General features: G+C 41.9%; 1 protein-coding gene across 2 annotated transcripts in view; it reads right to left on the minus strand.

Moving 5' to 3' along the window:
* The window catches only part of LOC308403873 (uncharacterized protein), a 381,166-nt gene that overhangs the window by 213,495 nt on the left and 147,931 nt on the right, over positions 1–19,740 (minus strand). For both annotated transcript variants that reach the window (XM_080893669.1, XM_080893668.1), the window contains exon 5: positions 16,784–16,896. In XM_080893669.1, the coding sequence (XP_080749795.1) occupies positions 16,784–16,896 (113 nt within the window). The remainder of the gene's footprint in view (positions 1–16,783; positions 16,897–19,740) is intronic.

Genomic DNA, 19,740 nt, shown 5'->3' on the forward strand with positions numbered 1-19,740 from the left:
GGCACAAATGCACTAACTGCAGAGAGAAAATGGCCATAGGGCATTTCTAACAGGCTGCCCTTAGCAAAAATAACCTGTGCGCATTTGGAGAAGTCAGAAACAAGTGACACTGTCCTACAGTTGAACCGAGGAACTGTTCTTACACGTCTCACCTTTCATCCTCTGACCCCATTATTTCTTCTACCATAGAAACCTCACCAAAACAGAACATATTTGATTGCCCTGGCCCTCCAAACTCTCTCCCTCTCATAATGTTATCTTAAGAAATGTGGAAACAATTGAACCTCCATTTGATTTTGGCGCTTGAAATGACTACCACATTGGCGTCCTATGCATTTGTGTGCGTGTGTGTGTTCGGACTCGCCGCCCCCTCCCACCCCAAGAGATTCCACAAAGAGATTCCAGGGCCCGTGTGATCGAGCCTCTCTCATCATGGCAAATTGACCATGTGCACTTGACAGCCAGCTGAGTAATCTCCTGACACGTCGGAGTTAACACACCACTCCACAATCACAGAAAGAAAAACAACTTTGGGGAGGAAAAGTCATAAATAACCTGGCAGAGAAGGAGCTTCACTTTCTACTTGCCCTCTGAACCCGGTTGAGAAAACAGTCAATACGAGAGGAGAGCCACACAATTTTCACTGGCGTTTAGGTGGTTTCATTAGGAGAGGCATTACGTGTAAAAAGAGGCATGGGAAACATTTAAGATGGAAGGAGGACTGATGAATAAAAGCATACAATTAGTGCAAATTCAAGACAATTAAAAAAAAATAAAGAAAGAAATAAAAAAGCCACATCAGCCGTAGCAAAGACAGGCTTTGCTAAGGTGTGAGAATAGCCATGAAAACCTGTGAAAGTGGAGTTAACTGTTGCCGTCACAAACAGAGAGCGTGAGAATAAGAGCAAGAAAGACACAGACCACAAGACCAGAAGAACAAGAAAATTTTGAATGAGTAAGAGAGAAAAATGCCAGAAATTGTCATTCCTCATTGATGGCGTGAGCAGGAAGTGGTTTTGAACCACGGGGATTGTAGGCCATGCTTTCTTAGAAGGGAGGCTTACACTTAGCTCTTGTATGACAGCAGACTTTTCATCACACAGTCACACTGAGCCACCACTGGGCTCCAAAATCTGTCACCAGACTCTAACAGAAATGGCCCTCCAAATTGAAAAAGTCTGCAGCCATCACAGGAGTATAAGGGGTGAGAGAAAGGAGTGTTGAGGGGTGGAAGTTGAAAGCGTGTATGCGTGAGTGTCTCTACCCACAGACATTTCTAAGAGTACGTTTGTCTCTGTGTAACAGAATAGAGGTTGGGAAGAACAGACAGGAGGGGAGGGAGAGAGTGAGAAAGAGGGAGGGCAGCTGAGGGGTTTAGGGGGGAAAATGTGGTCATCAATTGCTGGCAGCGGATCGAGGGAAAAGATTATTGGACGGTAACCCAGCGGCAGATGTCTGATGAGTGTCTATTAACCTGCCTCCCACATCTCGTAGGCCGTGTCGCTGATGAATTCAGACCAGGAGGCCTTGTCCCACCCAATAGGAGGGGTTGGTAATCCCTCTCCAGGAAATACCTGCCAGAGACCCCGAGACCTGATTGGCCGTATCTGCGCTGCTCTGGCACAGTTAACAGGATGGGGATGCAATTGAGGAGATATGAGTCAACCCCTGCAGCTTCCTGTCCATTGCTCCTCTACCATCATATAGTGTCACTCTCCTCTTCCATCCCTCTTTTTGTTTCTCTCGTACCTGTGTGGCTACATCCATTCATTCACCCACTGATGCCCTTATTTGTATTTCTGCTCACCTTTTTTTCAAATTTTCCTGCACTACTACTTGATACTCCTTTAACCCAGCAGACCTGAAAAAGCTAGAATATGACGACAAACTAAACAAACCTAGTCTTGAGAGTGACTGGACAGACAGGGCTATTTGCTCAGTGACATCAATTGGAGGTACAACATCTCTCTGACAAACCGCAGTCACCAGGATTTGGGCCTTGGCTCACCTGAACCTCATATAAAATGGTTTAAATATGGGATTTCCCTGGCTGGTATATGGCACAGTCCCTTTCCCTACTCACCACTGTTTCAACAAATTGCTACATGGACATGGAATACCATCTCTCATCAGCTCCCCACCCACAGACTCCTGCATAGATAAGCCCAAAGTAAAGAATGGGACATGGCATTAATAATTCTCTAGGAAACCTCACCCCATCACTATTGTTCCAGAAAGACATATTTGAACAGGCAGCACCCTTTAAGCCCATGATGTTTATTTTGACTACACACAGTATTAATGTCTATAAAATATGCCAAGAACAGTTGATAAGTGATGAGATAGCAACTGACACACTTAGATAAACCTGTTTTGGTCCATTTGGCCTGTTAAAGAGACCATGTCCCAAAAGACCTGATGATATATGAGTTTGGTATCATCTGCCAACAAATCACTTTTATGTCATCGCCTCGACTCAATGTTTGCCTCGCTCTCTTTTTGTCTGAGCAGAACAAAACAGAAACAATTCAGGAGGGAGGCAATTTAAAATAAAAATCATCTCCACCCAACCATCTTAGTGTGCCAGTTAGTTTCAATTAAACCTGTTTAACTAGGAGCTTACTTAGCATGGCCCAGGATGTAGTCAGTGTGGAGGGCAGAGGGGCAGAGGGAGGGGCTACAGGGTGTGAGAGCTCAGGGTCTGTGCTCCACATCTGCTCCTATATTAAAGGCATATGGGCTGGACCACGCCAACCACTTATGAGCATGCACGGACCCCCGTCCAGAGCCCAATCAGTCTTGATGGGGTGATGTAATGGACATACCTTGGCCTCCCTTGTCCTTTCAAGCACAGTGCAGCCATAACGCAATCCTGCACAGAAGGCCAGACAACATGCCAACTCACTGTCAACACCTGCCCGTCAAAAACTGGTGGTATGAAGGCACACATGCAGTGGAAAAAAAGGGATGGCGACGGCAACGGGCTGAGATAAGAAAGGAATATAGAGAGAAGGAGAGAAAGTAAAAGCAAGCGAGACGCAGAGAGGGAAGACAGGCAGCCTGCAGGACCGCTGAGGCCACAGAAGGCTGTAGAGAAAAGATGGGAAAAATTACCCGAAAACGAATAGTGCAAAAGTAAAATCTAAGGAGTATCTACCACCAGAACTCGTGCAACTTGTGTTTGTCTTATAGCATGGAAGGTCAGAGAGGAAATGAGAGACACAAAATATGGGTTGGGATGTGGCTGTATAATAATCCAGAACAGGCCTGCTCCTCTACTCCCCCTGTGGCAGAAAATTAGGAGTCTGTGGTACAAGTTGTCCCTTCCACATTTATCAGTGACACCACCATGCCCAGACTCGCACAATTGTGTTTTCATCTATTCCCACAAACAACCATTCATCTTGGCTGTGGTGTAATGGAGAAGAAGCACGGGGAAGGAAACAGGATCAAGGGATCCCACGCTTTGGTGGACAGATATGGTGGAGAGGAAAGGGTGTTCTGGCTAGACGCCTGACTTAGGTGACTGAGAGTTATCTCAGGTTGGAGGCGGGGGGAGCTTGTGTGCGGTTTGCCTTCTCAGAAGTATAAGGTGTAGTCAACTCTGTGGTGACCCAAGAGTTTGTCACAGGGGATGTAATGAGGTCAGATTACAGGCTAGTCCACAGACTGGCTGCAAAAGGTTGGCCCGTAATCCCACAGTCATTAAAGGAATGCTTTGTTAAAAGTGGATGGAGGAGAGAGAAAAAAGATGGAGAGAATGAAGAAGAGGGGGGAATATAAGAGGTGTGTGGGGGAACTCAATAACACTTGATTCAATATGAAAAGCCTCTTGTTGCCACCCAGGAGAAACCCGGCTAGGAAGGATGTGAGGGAAGCCAGCCGAGAGACTCCTACAACCAGGAACAAGACGTGCCTTGTTCCAGGTTTAAGGAGCAAACAGATTAAGATGAATTGATGCAAGCTTAGTGACTTTAGAGAATGGGGAGAGAGAAAAAAAACGCCCACAGATCAATAAGGCTTAGGAAGCAAGCAACCAAAGACGAATCTCAACTCACATTCAAGAGGATAATACTCAATGAAGGAAACACTCTCAGATCTCACATATATCCCTACTGTTTGGTTTAGACTTAAAAACAAAGTTTAAGTGTACAATAAAAAAAATTAACAAAACCAGGATAGCAGTGGGTGGGTGGGGGGGGGGGGGGGGGGGGGGGGGGATTTAAAAACAAAACATTTGAAATTTAACATAAATGTAAACATTTTATGCAGTCGTAGAGGTAAAAGAAAAATTATGAGTATGGACAAAGAATAAAATTTAAACGATGAAACAAGGCTGAACTATTTATACAGACATTGCTTACACATGTGCATTTTTTTTTAAATTTTCACTTCTGTGGTTTGAAAATGCATGTGTCTGTGCACTGTGTACGCTAGAACACACGAGGGGTTTAAAATAAAACATATGCAGATCACACCAAAAGTCCTATTGCCAACAAGTTAACATACATCCAGTGTCCCACAGTGCACTGTGACAGATCAGTGCCTAAGCCGGCCTGGCGGGGCCTGCGCCCTGATGTTTGCAGAGATCAGAGAGAATGATCTGGGTTAACATGGTAATTATACGGCAAAGCCCTGCTATCTCAGGCTGGATCTGAAACTGTTTTTCTCCTCTCTACTCAGATATTTCAGGCCTCCAGTTAGGAGGAGCGACAGCCGTCTTCCAGAGGTAAAGCCTTAAGAGGTGTTCCATCTTAATGGAGGTAAGCACGTTGTGACTACATTTAATAACAAAAATAAAGATCTGCTTTAAATTATTAAAATTTATAGGCTTGTATGAAAATATTTTTTATATTTTTCATATGCTCTGATTTAATAATAGAAAGGCTCATCAGCAGTCTGGTTGTTGTTGATAACTTGAAAGTTAGATTTCAAACTGGAAATTGTGTGTGATAAAAAGTCACGTGTGAAATTAACTGTAAAATCAACTGCCTGTTAGCTAGGTTTTATGAGATTATCTGGGCATTGTATATAAAATACCACTGTGCACTATTGAAACCATTAAAAGCAGACTAGTATGAAAGTTAGGAAAGGGCTCATTTAAACTCACCATCATTGTTATTCCTTCCAAAGGAAGAAAGAAGAGATAAGTAAACCATTGGCTGAGGTAATTGAAAAGGGTACCAATTATAAGATTTTAACTGCTTTACATATCATTGGAAACAATCACTGTGTTATTTTTGGAGACAGAAACTTTTAAAAAATAAAATATAGCTGACTTTTGACACTACTGAAATTAGCACATGGTTTGCATCTGGTTTGGTGGTAAAACACAACCTGCTCTTGGACTTCAATTATTTTAATGTGGAAAAATAATAATTGCTCTACCTAGAGAGAGAATTATAAAATTATTAACAGTATTTTGCCTGTATTAAGTTTCGACCAACCAAAAAAACAAAACAAAACCTGGTGGTGGTAGCTATGCCCGTGACTGTTATTTCCCAGTATGTTTATGTTTTTTCTGTATTTATTGTAATGTGTATTGTTTCCGTGACCGCAGGTGTGCCCTTTAACCCCAAAGTCATTAGCCTTTGCCAACTAGGTCTCTAAACTGCACTACGCTGGTGCAAAACACGTGCAGAGAAAACGAGAGGCACAGCGAAAGAGAGAGAGCGGGAAGGGGAAGAAGGCTCCTGGGCCAATTACGGCCCCAAGAAAACAAAGGGCTATATTTCAATGATTCCTCCAGCTGTGCTGTTTATGAGCTGTGTGCTTAGTCTCTGTGACCTTCACCTCCACACTTGCCCTCTCTGAGGGAAAACAAGCTAAAATTGCCTGATGCTCAATCTTTCATTTCCCCTTGTTTTTCTCCCCCCTGTATTTTCACTTTTCTTGCTTTTGCAAGTTGCTAAAAACATACTGCTTATTTGATTCAGGATTTTTTATATTTATTAGGTTAGATATTTTATGGCCTAGCAACTTTAGTGCTAACTTGATGGTATGCCATGTCCAACACAGTCTTAAATGTAAAAGTAAGAAAAAATATAGTCTAATCTAAGGCTTAATGGCAAGGTGTGTGTCATATGTAACCTTTATAACTTTGCTTGTCAGACTCCCTCCCTCTCCCACCAGCACACATACGCACATGTGCACAGACCTCATAAGCAGGGTCTGGGTATCAGTCACTGTGGCCCTTTGACAGGTCTAACCTTCCCAAGCGGCAGGCTACAACATCTTCACTGCAGTCCTATTGACCAAAGCAATAAGCCATTCTATATGGTGTATTAAAGTAATTTTCCACATGCTACCTCAGCACGATCCATTGTTCATGCAAGCTGCTGCTGACCATGAAGACAGGAAGAAGGTGGAAGGGGCAAAAAAAAGAAAAAAAAAACCTTCCCCAAGCTACTGGATGAAATTGCAACACTTTGCACAGCAAAACGATAAGTTCTCTGCATAAATGTGTTTTACTTTTTCTTTTTTTTTTAAATTAAAAACTGTGTGTGTGTGTGTGTGTGTGTGTGTGTGTGTGTGGGGGGGGGGGGGTTGGGTTCTGACTTAAAAGATGCAGTCATTACCACAGTCACTCATGAAGGAATTTTTGGACTGTCAGAGGGAGGTGCCAGCAACACCTAAACGCTTGGAGGCATATGTCCTTACTATTCAAAGAGCATGTTCAAATTATTCCTCTTATATTAGAAAGCAAAAAAAAAAAAAAACGAAAAAGGAGCGGTTCTTTTGTTGGCAAGCACTGGCTGTGTAATATGTTGAGGCCATCTGCGTAGTCCGGTGGCTGCCCTCCCCTGCTCCTCGTGTCAGAGGTGGTGTTGGAATCGCTGTGTACCTCACCCTGGCCTCTGCTGAAATCAGCTCCAGTCCGGGACCATGTGACAAATGATTCCAATCTAGGCTGAGCGCCCTTGACTTGACCCTGACCGCTGTAGACAATAAGGGCAAGCTCAGTCACTGGAAAAGATGTTCTGCGCTAATAAACCCGAGTGCGGACCAGGGTAGCAGTGAGCGGCAGCACGGCTTGGGTGGGAAGGGGGAGGAGGGCATTCGGGGAGAGAGGAAAGGGGGGAGAGTTCAGGTTCTGACCTCTCAGGTGCAGGTTGATAATGAGTCTCCCTGTTTGCTCTGTGAAAATGACCTAAGAGAGATGAAAGGAACCAGAGCACAACAAAGAGCCCCATTCTTTGCTCCTCTGAAATGGGATCATTCTTGAGGATTGGCTTATGAATGCACTTTCTATTTCATTGGCTTTAAAGGGCACTTAAGCCAAAATACAAACATGTAAAAGTAGTTGGGCTAGATGCTGCCACGCAGCCCCTGAAACCAAGCGTGCACCTCCTCTCGGACCCCACACATGCAAACAAAACAAGCAAACAGACGAATAAAAGTAGATGCTCGCTCGTCCGCATACACATGCATGCAAGGACAAACGCACACATGCCGACAATATCCCAAATCCTGCTTGTGTCTCCCCTTGTCTCCTTAATAAACCCTATAAAATGAGTGTGCTCTTGCCAAGCGTGGTGCCGTAAACATGCCACTCCAGAAAGGTTCTGGGCATCCCGCTAGTTATGCTAATGAAACCCCCACCCTCTTCTGTTTTTCACTCTCTCTCTTATCCTGCTGGCACAGGCTTCACTCTTCCGCAGTACACCACTCCATTGTCATCCCCTGCCCCTGTTCTGCTGGCATCAGACTAGATAATACACAGCAAAACGAAGATCCAAGAACCCTTGTAAAAAAACATGGCAAGAGAATAATATGGTTATTATTTCTTTGAACTCAAAACCAGGCCATTGTTCTTCATTTTTGTGTCCCAATTTGTAGCAAAATATGGTACAAAATATGATTATCTTAAGAATGTGCATGCACGGATGGCTAATTATAATGGTATAAACAACATTTCCAAGGTAAGTGTTAGGAAAGAAACAAGAGAGGGTCATGAAATACTGAACAAAATAACTCTCACTTCTATCTGATAAGCTGTGACAAGCTTTGACACAGCCAGAAAGTAGAGGCAGGACTTCTCGTAGCGCTGATTCTGGTAAAGTGGAGTATATCAGCAGGTTATTTGTCATGGGGACTTTCGGGAACTTAGCGCTTAGAGTAACTTAGAACTTGGAGGCGGAAGTGCTGGGCATGACAGGAACCCCTGAAGTCTGCTGAACTCTGCTGAGTGTCAATCTGGAAACCAGGATTATACCCTCCATCCTCTGGCTCGAAAACACAAAACCCACTTGTCACTGCAGCACAAACTTTTGTTTGTGTGACTCTAAGAGCGAGTAGGTGTGTGAAAATGCACATTTGTCTGTATCTATAAATGTGTGCGTGTGTGTGTGTGCGTTTTCATGCTTCTTCAAGGCCTTGTGTGCATGTGGCTTTCTCAGAGCTGTTGAGTAAGCCAGGCCTCTGACATGTGGATTTGTGGCTTGACTGCAGAGGAGTTTATCACAGATAATTACATAAGAATGTGCTGGAAAAGGAACAAACCACGGACAGTCTGGGCTGGCAGATGCTGAGCCTCGGCCTACACAGTGCCCCGTGCTCCCTGCACTCCAGACTCACACACCAGCCCCCACCGGGCCTCTCTAAGCTTGAAAGGGCAACAGAGAAAACAATGAAATCCTGGAGAGCCCAAATGAGCTTCTCTTTTATTTCTCACCCTACAGCTTCCTTGCTTCTCTTTCCTTCACTATACTTTTCACACATTTAACTTTAACTTCGCAGAACACACAATAGATTTTTTTTATATATATATATCGTGTTAAAAATATATGTCTCCAAGTATTAAAAGTGTTAAATAAAAGTAAATATATATATTTTATGGAAGTATGAATAGCCAAAAATAAAGTGCACAAATTGTGCAAACACGCTTGTAGTCTCACCAAGCTTGGAAATTGTGGATTTGCCGAATAAAAACTACTGAAATAGGTTTTGCTGAAGATCCAGCTTTTGCCACCAGCGGTGATCATCCACATTAAATTTGTGTGAGTTTCAAACAGAAGTTGATGTCACCACACAAGTTTGAGGTCTGCACTGAAACCGCAGAGTACACAGCGCCAATGATAAGGAGACTTCAGGGAGTGATTTAAAAAATAGAAGCAGCGCTGAATGCACCCTGGAGGTGAATGAGAAGATGATCTTCAGTTTTCATGGATAAAGTCCCTGAATGACTTTGTAAATGCATACACATTGTTTTTTTGTTATTCAAAATGGATCTTTTGAGGGTGAACATCACCTCTGTTACACAATGCCTTGATCCTGGACCAAGAGAGAGAATTCCAAATTCTGCGAATATTCTCGCTCTGTGATCGTTCCGCCACAAAACTGTGGCAGTGTCGTGCCTTCTATCATCCGGGCTTCTGTAAAGCGCAGAAATGGTCACTTTTTTCTCATGTTATGAACATTCTCAGTGTCAGTGTCTCTGTTGCAGATGGTGCAGAGTGTGTGTGTGTGTGTGTGTGTGTGTGTGTGTGTGTGTGTGTGTGTGTGTGTGTGTGTGTGTGTGTGTGTGTAGGTGGTGGGGGGGGGGGGGGGGGGGGGGGCATCTATGGTGTACTGAATTGGAAATGGAAGTTTATAAGGGCACTGGCAAAAACCTCTCCTCTGCCCTCCCAAGATAATGAAAACAGTGTGGCGAGAAGTAAAATGTGACCACTGCAAAACTGAAACTGCACTGAGGTAGCAAGATGAATAACCTTGCGCACCAGCCAAGTGAATTCTGGGTATCAATGCCTTTTCGATTCACTTACTTTTTGTAATCATCAAGGTCAAAAGGCAATTTCTGCAAGCACATAAATAAATAAAACAGGTTGGCAGCAAATTAAATAGAAAGGGGAACAAAGTCATGCCTCTAGCTAGTAATAGAAAAAACAAGGGTAGAAAATCTCACATGAAAGCTAATTTTAGATAACATCTAGCTTTGCCATTTGACTAATTGGAATACACTTCAGTCTTCATACAGAAATGCCATTAGCACTTAAAACATTTTGTGCTAAAGATTTTTGTTATGCAAAGTATTATTTCCTCATCCATGACAGCATCCAAAAGCTGTTGATAGTGAATGTTGTGGTTTAATCTTTTTTTTTTAATTATTTTATCATTATATGGCTTTAAAATAACTCTGATTGTAAAAGTTGTATTTTCTTCAGCTGCACTTTTACTTTGTCCAATAAAGCCAAAATGCCATCCCTTAGTCTATTACTAAAGTTACCAAATGTTACCAGTGGCCCCCTTTTTTTAATCAAAGACAGTGTTAACATAAACATGTTGCATACTGACTATCATGGCTAGCTGTTGTCTAATGCTGCATTTGAGATTACGTGAACAATCAGTTTATAGTTATCTGGTCTGGTGTCCCTCTGTATGCTTTAGTTTGTATTTTAAACTTGTCGTTTTAGCCTTTCTTACATGAAACCTGAGGAGGCCTGTTTTTCAAAGTGACTTTCAGGTTATTTTCTGATGGCACAACTTTTCCACTTAATCCAGGAAAAAAAAGACAAAGAAAAAACTCCTACAGGGTAAATTAGTCTTGCTGTCAAGTCTTAAACTCACAAACCCAAGGAGACAAGACAACTCTCCATGTTTTTAGTTGCTCCTATAAAATATCTACAGGAATCCTTAGTTTTTCTTTCCACCAAATGAGCTAAGATATAAGAGAACTTTATTGACTTGTAATCGTGTGATACTGAGTAGTGTCAGCAACAGCTCAAGGTTATTGTGCGAAATGAGTTCAGGCTCTAAACGGCTCAGCATTGTAAACTAAATCAATACTACCAAATAGTGAGTACTGCCATTTACAGCATGACGCCCGCAGGAATTTCATTCTAGTCATAACTCTCAGCACCCGGCCTTACATAGTAAGCAACAATGGGCCCTTATGAAAAAGTAAACAAGTTGTCGGGGTCGTGCAGTTTATTCCTCAAGGTTGCGTCAAACCCCAACATCCAGCCTCCTACTATAGGGCCAGAGGTCTTGCATTTGTCTGGCTCTTCTGTCAGGGGCAGATCCCTCCTCGCAGTACACTGCTAGCAGAGAGACGGGGGCTTTTATTAAGTGTTGGCAGTAGACAATATGGCCTCCGCCTGTTTCTAGTGCCCCTGATTCTGCTCTCTTGGCACATGATAAGATTCTGAGTCCATTCTGACAAACCATACAGTATATATTGCTTTTGTTCAAGAATCCAGAGCAGTTTCTCAAAAAAAAGAAAAGAAAAAAGGACAGTTTATTACTGTTTAGAAACCTCCTTCCAAGAGCAAAGCAAGCATGCACAAGAAAGAGTAATGATATGTTTTAGGTCAATATTTTATACGATGATGCATTTTGGGAGGCACACCTCTACAAGGCATGTGTGAAACAATGGGTGTCATAACTGCCCCGTGCAGCTTATTAATCTTCCCTCGCCCTATAATCAATCTGTTTCTCCCCTTGCAAACACTGGTTACATTCCTGCGTTACATGAGAGACCATCTTTCACTGTGGCATAAAAGGGTGGCTCCAGGATGCTGATGTCTCTCTCATATGAGGCAGCTAAGACTAACAGTACAAAGTGACTTCCTCGGGATGTTTTTAAATCGATGGCAGCAAGATTAAGCAGGAAAAAGGAAACGGGACATCAACTTTTCTTGTTTGTTTTTTTTCCCCCCACAGCTGATTTGACTAGTCAAATGAAAGCCTAGAAAAAAAAATCTGTAGTTTTCTTTGAAGAACAGATTTCCAAAGCTGTGACACAAAGGTATCTTTCAGCGACTGTAAAACCTAGGCAGGGTTCTTATTAGGATGTCCAATCAAACATATGGTGTCATGCTTACAACTGGGAACCATTTCAGAGGTATGTTGTGAAGTCATACGGTAGTGCTCTGTTAAAATTATTCTATAGAAGACAGCAAGGGGAAGTTGCCACTATTCTTGTCATTCCCCATTGTATAGTCATACTGCAGCAATTATTCAAAATCTTTGATTATCCTCAGAGAAGCGATGCAATCATGGCTGAAAATCAATTTCAGGGACATCAGGAAAAATCAAAAAGCTAGCACAGTGCCAACAGGGCCAAGGGCTTGTGTGAGAGAAGAGAAGGGATTTTTTTCTCATCATCGTTTCGGTTTTCCCTTTGCTGAGGGTAATCAGCCAGGAACACCAGAGAGCTTGCTGTTAGTCAGAGCCAGATCCTGATCCTGTTCAGAGCTGCTAGTGATGTAGAGCCAGGTAGCATCCAATTAGCGCTTAGTGTAACTTAATGCAAAGTACTGGCACTCGGCTCACCGAATCCAACTAGTTGTCATAGAATTTCCACGCTTGTTCTGTCAAATTCACGAACATTTGCTGATTTGCTTTGCCTTCTCAAGGCACCATGGAGTTGAAATAAGACGTTTTCATCAATGCTGTGCTGTGTATGGCCATTTTCTGCTAAAACAGATTGGCCTGATTACTGATGAGACAGCAGGCACGTCAGCGACGGCTGCTTGATGCTTATTGACAACTGTGTTGCTTTAGAACCACATTTACTCCTTTTACATATAGAGCAATTTGTAATGGCACAGGTTCCAAAGCTCTTTAATGGATGTAAATCCAATGAAAAAATTTCATGATAAACTAAAAGCATGTACCATTTTAAGTAAAAGAAGCTGGATATAAAAATTCCACACGTCTTTATGTTCAATCTAGGCATGCCCGCTTGTGTTTAATCAGTCTGGACCAAATGCTGGACTTATCTCCAGCAGCTGAGAGCAGATCGAGTCTGATAATGACATATTTAGAGAGGAAAGCCTACCCTGTTCTTTCGTAGCAGACTGATCTGGTTGATGAAAAGCTCAAAAATATGCCAGAGACATTACAAAATAAGGGATAATGTGTAATATCGTATTTGTCCCAGTTAGATGTGTTTCACTTTCTTTTACTTTTTCTTCCCCTTGACTTGTGCTTCTTGGTCTCAGAACATGAGCAGCTGTGATGAGAGCCTCCACAGACTTCACTTTCTAGTAACACTCAGACATTTGAGTTTTGGCTGTGGCATGTGATGTTTTGTAAAGATGGTGGCTTCCTCCCTCTGTCCTCCTACCTGCCAGGGCTCAATGGGCGGATTGCTGCTACTTGTGTAACAGCATTAGCAGAGGTTATTCAGCAAAACAGTGGAAAATCCACTCCATCATGTTTCCTCATCAGGGATGTCTTCTCTCTGACCTCCACCTCTGTTTCAGTGACTCACACAAACATGGAAGATGGATATGTACCATCTCCTCAGGTTCTGCCAAATTCAACAAAAGACAGGCCTGTCAACCATGAAATGGTCTTTACAGAAGTAATATGGACAAATGTGGATTAGTTGGAGGCACTTTTATCTCTAGATAATTTCGTGACCTTTATTTTTTATTCTAGGTTGTAAAAGATTATTCCGAACGCTATCATAACAACTGGTATAAAAGGAAAATGGTGGTCTATTATCCTCCGTAATTCCTTTCTGGACATCTATCATCATGCTCCCCTCCCTCTACCTAGCATTCATCATAGGACACCCCCATGGTTTTCTAATCTACAGCTTTTGTTTTCTTTTTCCTTTCTTTTTTTTTGTGCTTTTTCTTGGTTATATCTCCTGTGAATTACTTGGCTCGGAAACACACAGGCAAACACGCAGACACACACAGGCAAACTGCTGTCTGGCCTCCGAGGTTCAGTGGGAGCATTAAATACAGGTCAGGGTGACAATGAGGTTGTTGCAAGGCCTTGAGGAGGCCTGGGGGACTCTGCTTATTAGTCCCTGGGCATGACTGTTTGTGTTTGGTGAGTACTAGTGTTGGATAGTAAGTTAATAGAGTAGATGCGCGATGAGGACATAAATGGATAAATAAACTAAGCAAAACAGAACAATCCGACGCGATGCACATGTGCACAGATTTCACATCTGGATATTGGATTTCATGCAATGTTCATGTCCTGTCTTGTTCATCTCCCTCAGAAGTCTGTTTTTGGCTCGAGTCATTTCAATGACATCATAGCACAGGACTGATGGGGAATATTTCTGCATGACATTATATTCTTTTTAATAGCTGCAATTTGCTCTTATTATACACTCTTCTTATACACTCTTAAACAGCCTTTATATATAGCTTAAGTTGTAAAAGCACTGTACAACATATGTAATGAATATTTATCCAATTTTAAGGAAAAGTTTTCTCTTACACTGTGATCGATTTAAATTTAGAAGTATTGTTTTTATTTAATCTCACCCTTTCTTTGGTGATTATTTCATTATTTATAATCACAATAAATTAAATTATATGCACTCCAACTTAAATATACACAATGCACATGCATAACCTTTATTAGTTGAAGCCCAAAATCAGGGAAAAAGATTCAGTTTTCAGTGTAGGCTATGCTGTACTGTACAGTATGTACTATATTCTAATCTATCCACAAGCAGACATGTCTATGCAGCTTCAATCTTTTTCTTTCTTTCTCCATGACAACTTTCATTTCAGTCACATGGGTGTATGCTGTAATAACTCAGTTTTATGTTCAAAATAAAACTGCAATACAGAGGAGAATATTAGTAAATGCTGCAAAGGCGACCCTCAGAGAAATATCCGTTTTCTGCAGTGAATCTTGAGATTGTGTGATGATCTGTTGCAGGTATCTGTTGGTTTCAGAGTCATGCCCTTTACTGTCCCTCCGTTATTTACCCACCAGACATACACAGCTTGATAAATGTTTTGTCTGACCTTCTAAATTTGTTTTCCTTCCTCTTAACTGTGATTTTATTTCCCTTGGACAGGCCAGACACTGTGCGCCTCTCTGTGTGTACGTGCACGTGTGAATGTGTCTGCTCATTTTTTCTTGTTTTTTTAAAGCTTCACCACCCGAAAGATAAAACGTATCTTTTCCTTTTTGAAAAATTTTTTTTTCCATCAGTTCATCATTAGAACGGGAAAAAAAGAAAACACTGTAAAAGCAAAGGAATTCAAAGCTCTACTGAAAGCGACTGGCCCTCCATCTAGTGTGTGTCTACTTCAATCTGTAAAGGGTTAAAGTCGCCACAGGCCAGAGCAGAGTCAACATCGGCCACGGCTTGGCTGGCCTACCCTGCCAGATCAATATCTGCAAATAATAAATTAGCTCCCCAGAGGGGTCGCACTAAACCCTGAGCAACACTGCCCTGGAAAAGTCCACAATTGGTGTGTGTGAGACTCAATAAGCCAGGTGAATGACTGTGCAGGGGCACATCTTTAGCACTCCATAATAGAAAATTAATGGTGCTCAAATCAGTGCTGAGGGCACCCTGAGGGTTACCTAATAGGCCTAGTTAGAACTGTCATCCCTTCCAGAGTCGCCTAAAATATTACATGCAAACACAGGGAGCCACGATGAGAGGGAAGAATGGGAGTGCATTTATGTCTTATTTGTGGTTAAATCAGCTACAGGTAAAAGGTGAGATAGCACTGAGAAGATAAGAAAGGAAAGAAGTCATGATTTAGCTTGGTATAGCTTACCAAAGAATACTAAAGAGGTCTAATTTTGAATTTGGAAGAGGACAGAATCTAACGCTAGTAAAACTTATACGTGTCACCATCAGCAAGGATAATCATGGCACAAACTGTTAAGTGAAACCTTTTTTTACAGTGCACTGTCATCGCTTAATGCTGTCACTCTTCGTATTAGCCTTTTAGCTGTTTATTAGCACAGACTTGCATACAGCTATTTCAATGGCATATGAACAGCCAGGCCCGGCAAGGTCACTTCTACCAGTTTTGATTTCCCCTTTAAGCTACAACATAATAATAATTAGATATTTAAATTTGCTTCATAAAAGCACAGCTCATCTCATTTTAATAGAAAGATTGACTGATGGCCTGAATAAGCACCAAACCGTTGATGTGTATTTCACGATTTTCTTTGTTTCTGCTGGTTAAACGTCAGATATTAGTTATTTCAGTCAGTTGTTGCACAATGTACAATTCACAGCCCTTGATCATACATTTGTCCTGATTATTTATGATAAAAAAACGTTTTTTTTCCCTTTGTGATTATGCTCATTGTCTTCAGTTTTAATGACAAGCTGTAGGTCAAACAGCTGCTCATGTTACCAGAAAAGAAATAAAAAGGAAGACAATGACAGAAAAATGTGAAACAAAATCATTCCAACTTGCTCAATTCAGGCACTATTAGCCTACCATAAAACCATATACCCTAAAGAAAAATTCATATTGCCATATAAACATGGAAATAAATAACAAGAGAGCTAAGTAATTTAAAGTTTTTCTAATATGGTTCTGAATTTTGATACTGTATAATATTTGCAGTGTTCAAGCATAAGCCAATCTAAGGTCCTGTTTAAAAGCAGATCTATATGCCACACAGGTTTGTAATGAGCCTTAAAAGCACATCTGATCGCTTATTCCAGTTGGTTTATTTCCCCGCCCTTACGGAAAGACTGCTGGATTCAATAAACATACTTCTTATTGATCCTAAGTCACACAGCAACACATGCACCTGTCTCACCCACACCCAGCAAGATTTATTACAACTTTATACGCTTGGAAGAAATGAAAAGGCACAGAAATGTAATCAAGTGCACTCCCGCACACACAGACAGTTTAATTAGCCAATGATTTCTCATCAACGTATCCTCATACACGCACAATTTTTCAAACCCTTATTTATCTATGCAATAATATCAGCTGGATGGAATGTGGGGAGGGGTTTTCCTCCTTATCTCTCCTCCTATCCCCCTTAGATCTGGACTTCGGCAAACTGTCTGCTGCACTGACACCGAACTTACCCACATGCCGCCACACTGCCATCCTCCAGAGCAAACAGAGTGTGTCGCTCTCTGCAGGCCACTTGGGATATTTTCAGAGATGATGGAAGATTCTGGAACAAACACGGTGCCAGCTGGAAAAAAAAATAAAGTTCCCAGTGAGGTGAAGAAACACTCTGAGTATCTCTGGGTTGCTGTTATTGTGTAGTTAAGTAGGTATACTCCATCAGTCTGGCAAACATCCCTAAGACGGGCACAGCTACAGCAGATCCTCTCAGTACAGATGAAGACAGAACAACAGGCACAACAGAGGGAACAAGAAAGAAACAGCATATTCCTTTATGGTGCCGAGCTGTGTAGATCTGATGTTTTTAAGTCCCTCTGTGTATGTCTGTCTGAGTGTGTTCATGCCAGTGCCACACGGAAAAAAAAGAAACAGCCTATGAGAAGAAAAGAAAGCCTGGTTCCTCATCATGCGCTTGTTAGCTTGTCCAATCTATGGCAATCAGCACAGTCCCAGGGGTTGAAAGACATGAGATGCTGGGGAAAGGGAAGCCGAGGCTGAGGAAAAGATCAATACCGCTCTGTGAAACAAGAAGTGCGGGCTATTTACTCTCCATTGATCTGATGATGCAGGAGAAACACCTCACTCGGCTATTAAATTGAGAGTATAAGTCTAGTGTGGAGGGCTTTTTTTCCTTCCTCTCTCTGTCTTTCTGTCTTACTTCACCCCAAGGTCAAGAAAAAAAAAAGCTAAAAACATCCACAAACACACAAAAATGGATTGCTTGGGCCAGGGAAAGTAATTAATCTGCATTAAATCTGTCAAGGGAGCAGACACTAACTACCCGTCTTAAGCGAAGTTTTGCTCAGAGCGACTCATGGCAGCATAGGATGGACTACTGGAGGACACGGTGATAAATATAACTGCTAGCCAGGGGCCTGCAGTGCTTCAGATGAGCTACTTTAAGGCTAGGCTTTGCACACTCATAAGAAGCTAAACTAAAAGAACATAAAATTATGCAGGCCTGGTAGTCTAATTAAACTGATGCATTTTGTGTTCAATGTAAACAATTAGCAGGCAGGGAATATACGATATTCTTTCTTCAGGTTTGGTTTCTACAGCCAATATTTAGCATTAGTAGCATTTTAATGCATTTTCAAGAAATCAACAGTTTTGCATCCTGAAATTTTGCAACTCTTAATTTCTGTGGATGTTAACATAGACTAATAAGACCACTCACTATGCTGGAATAAGAAGTTTCCACATTGAATTCCCAAAGTTTCACTGAAACTATGTGATGTCTGCTCTCTATCTGTGGTCATTTTATCTCAACTCAACAACATATTCTATGTAAATGAACCAAGCTGCTCTAGGTACTTAACTCTGTGGGTCAATAGATGAGCTTCAGAACACTTACGCATGCTTTCTTAAAGGATATTGATTAAAAAAAACAATTAACTCATTACATTGAAACCTGGAGTGCAATTTCTGTTTTGTTTGGTTGGGTTTGGGATTTGTTTTCTTGCTTACTAGCTGTGAAAGGGAATAATTAATAACAAAAGACGTGACAGCAAGAAGTCACAAATAAATAAATAAAAAGTAAAAATAAGGCATTTAAAGTATTTAAAGTCAGAAGCCAAACACTTTGACTTTTCAGAGCATTTTTTTGGTTTTGAAAACAAAAAAAGAAGAAAAAAAAGTTGACCCCAATGATGAAATTATGTTTTACAATTTAACGGTGTGTTATAAAAATACATTTTTGTGGAGAACTGATCGATTTACGACAGATTTTGTCGGTAAAAACCTTTACAAGGTTACAAGTTGGAAGAATTTCCCTAGCATGTGTCCAGTGGCAGAGCTGCTAACGTCCACAAGCTCGGTGTGAAACTCTCTCTCTCCCACCATGCCTTTCTTCGCCTTTCTTCTAACTCCTCAGAGGAGAAGCCTTATTGACTGTGTGGCTGTATTACAACAAGCAGTCTCTAATGACTCCCTGAAGACCTCTCTATCCCTACTGCCCACCCGCCCGCCCTCCGTCTCCCTCTCTCTCTCTCTGTCTCACTCTGCGTGCCTCTCCTTCTCTGCCTGCTCTTCAGGCTCCAGTTCAGCAGCTAATTAACCCTCTCTAATAGCGTAGATTACATTAGCTTTGAGCAGCTCGCACCCTCCACCGGACCCGCACTGCCACACAATGAACCCAGCCTTGCTTTACAAATCTCCCCCTTCACAAGAGCACAATTATGAATTCAAACAACTTCTTATCCACACTCACTCATCCAGGGACAGAAGCCCTCCTCTGCAACCGCCCCACTCCTCCCATGCCACCCATCGCCCGGGCCTTCACACAGGGAGTAATGAGAGAACTGAAGAGAGGAGACCACACAACAAGATGGCCAAGAGGGGGAGAGGGTTATTGGGAGGGAGGACCCCCTATTGAGGAAATCAGAGAGGTCACTATAGGTGTTTCATTGGCTGAGCTTACAGAAGCCCAATGATAACCCTCCACTTTAACGTTCGTACTGAAAGGAAAATGGAATCTTAATTACCGCGTGCAGCAAGAAAGGGGAATACCAGGACAAAGCGGAGGTGTACGCATTAAGTAGTCAAAGAGAGGGAATTAAGCCCAAAAATGAATGACTTAAGCCAAAGTTTTCCTTCTATACAATGACAAAAAGGCCAGAATGTGTTCTTTCTCTTTTTTAATAAACTTCCCAGTGGTCAAATTTCTTGATCTCTAAGTTAAATCAATCACTTAAGACCCATCATCTCAAAAAATGCACTCCTATTGGTGTGTACTGTACTGCTACACAGTATTTAGTACCCCGCTGTAGGAATGGCACTATGGCTGGTTAGTCATCTTTGATACAATTCAACTGAGCTGTATAACGGTGCTACCACCATTAAACTGCAGGAGTCCAACTACACTTGGAGCGTTAAAAACCAATGGAGTACCTAGGACGAGATAAAGGAACAG

This window comes from Rhamphochromis sp. 'chilingali' (genome assembly GCF_963969265.1).
Source record: "Rhamphochromis sp. 'chilingali' genome assembly, chromosome: 10".
NCBI classification, from domain to species: Eukaryota; Metazoa; Chordata; class Actinopteri; order Cichliformes; family Cichlidae; genus Rhamphochromis; species Rhamphochromis sp. 'chilingali'.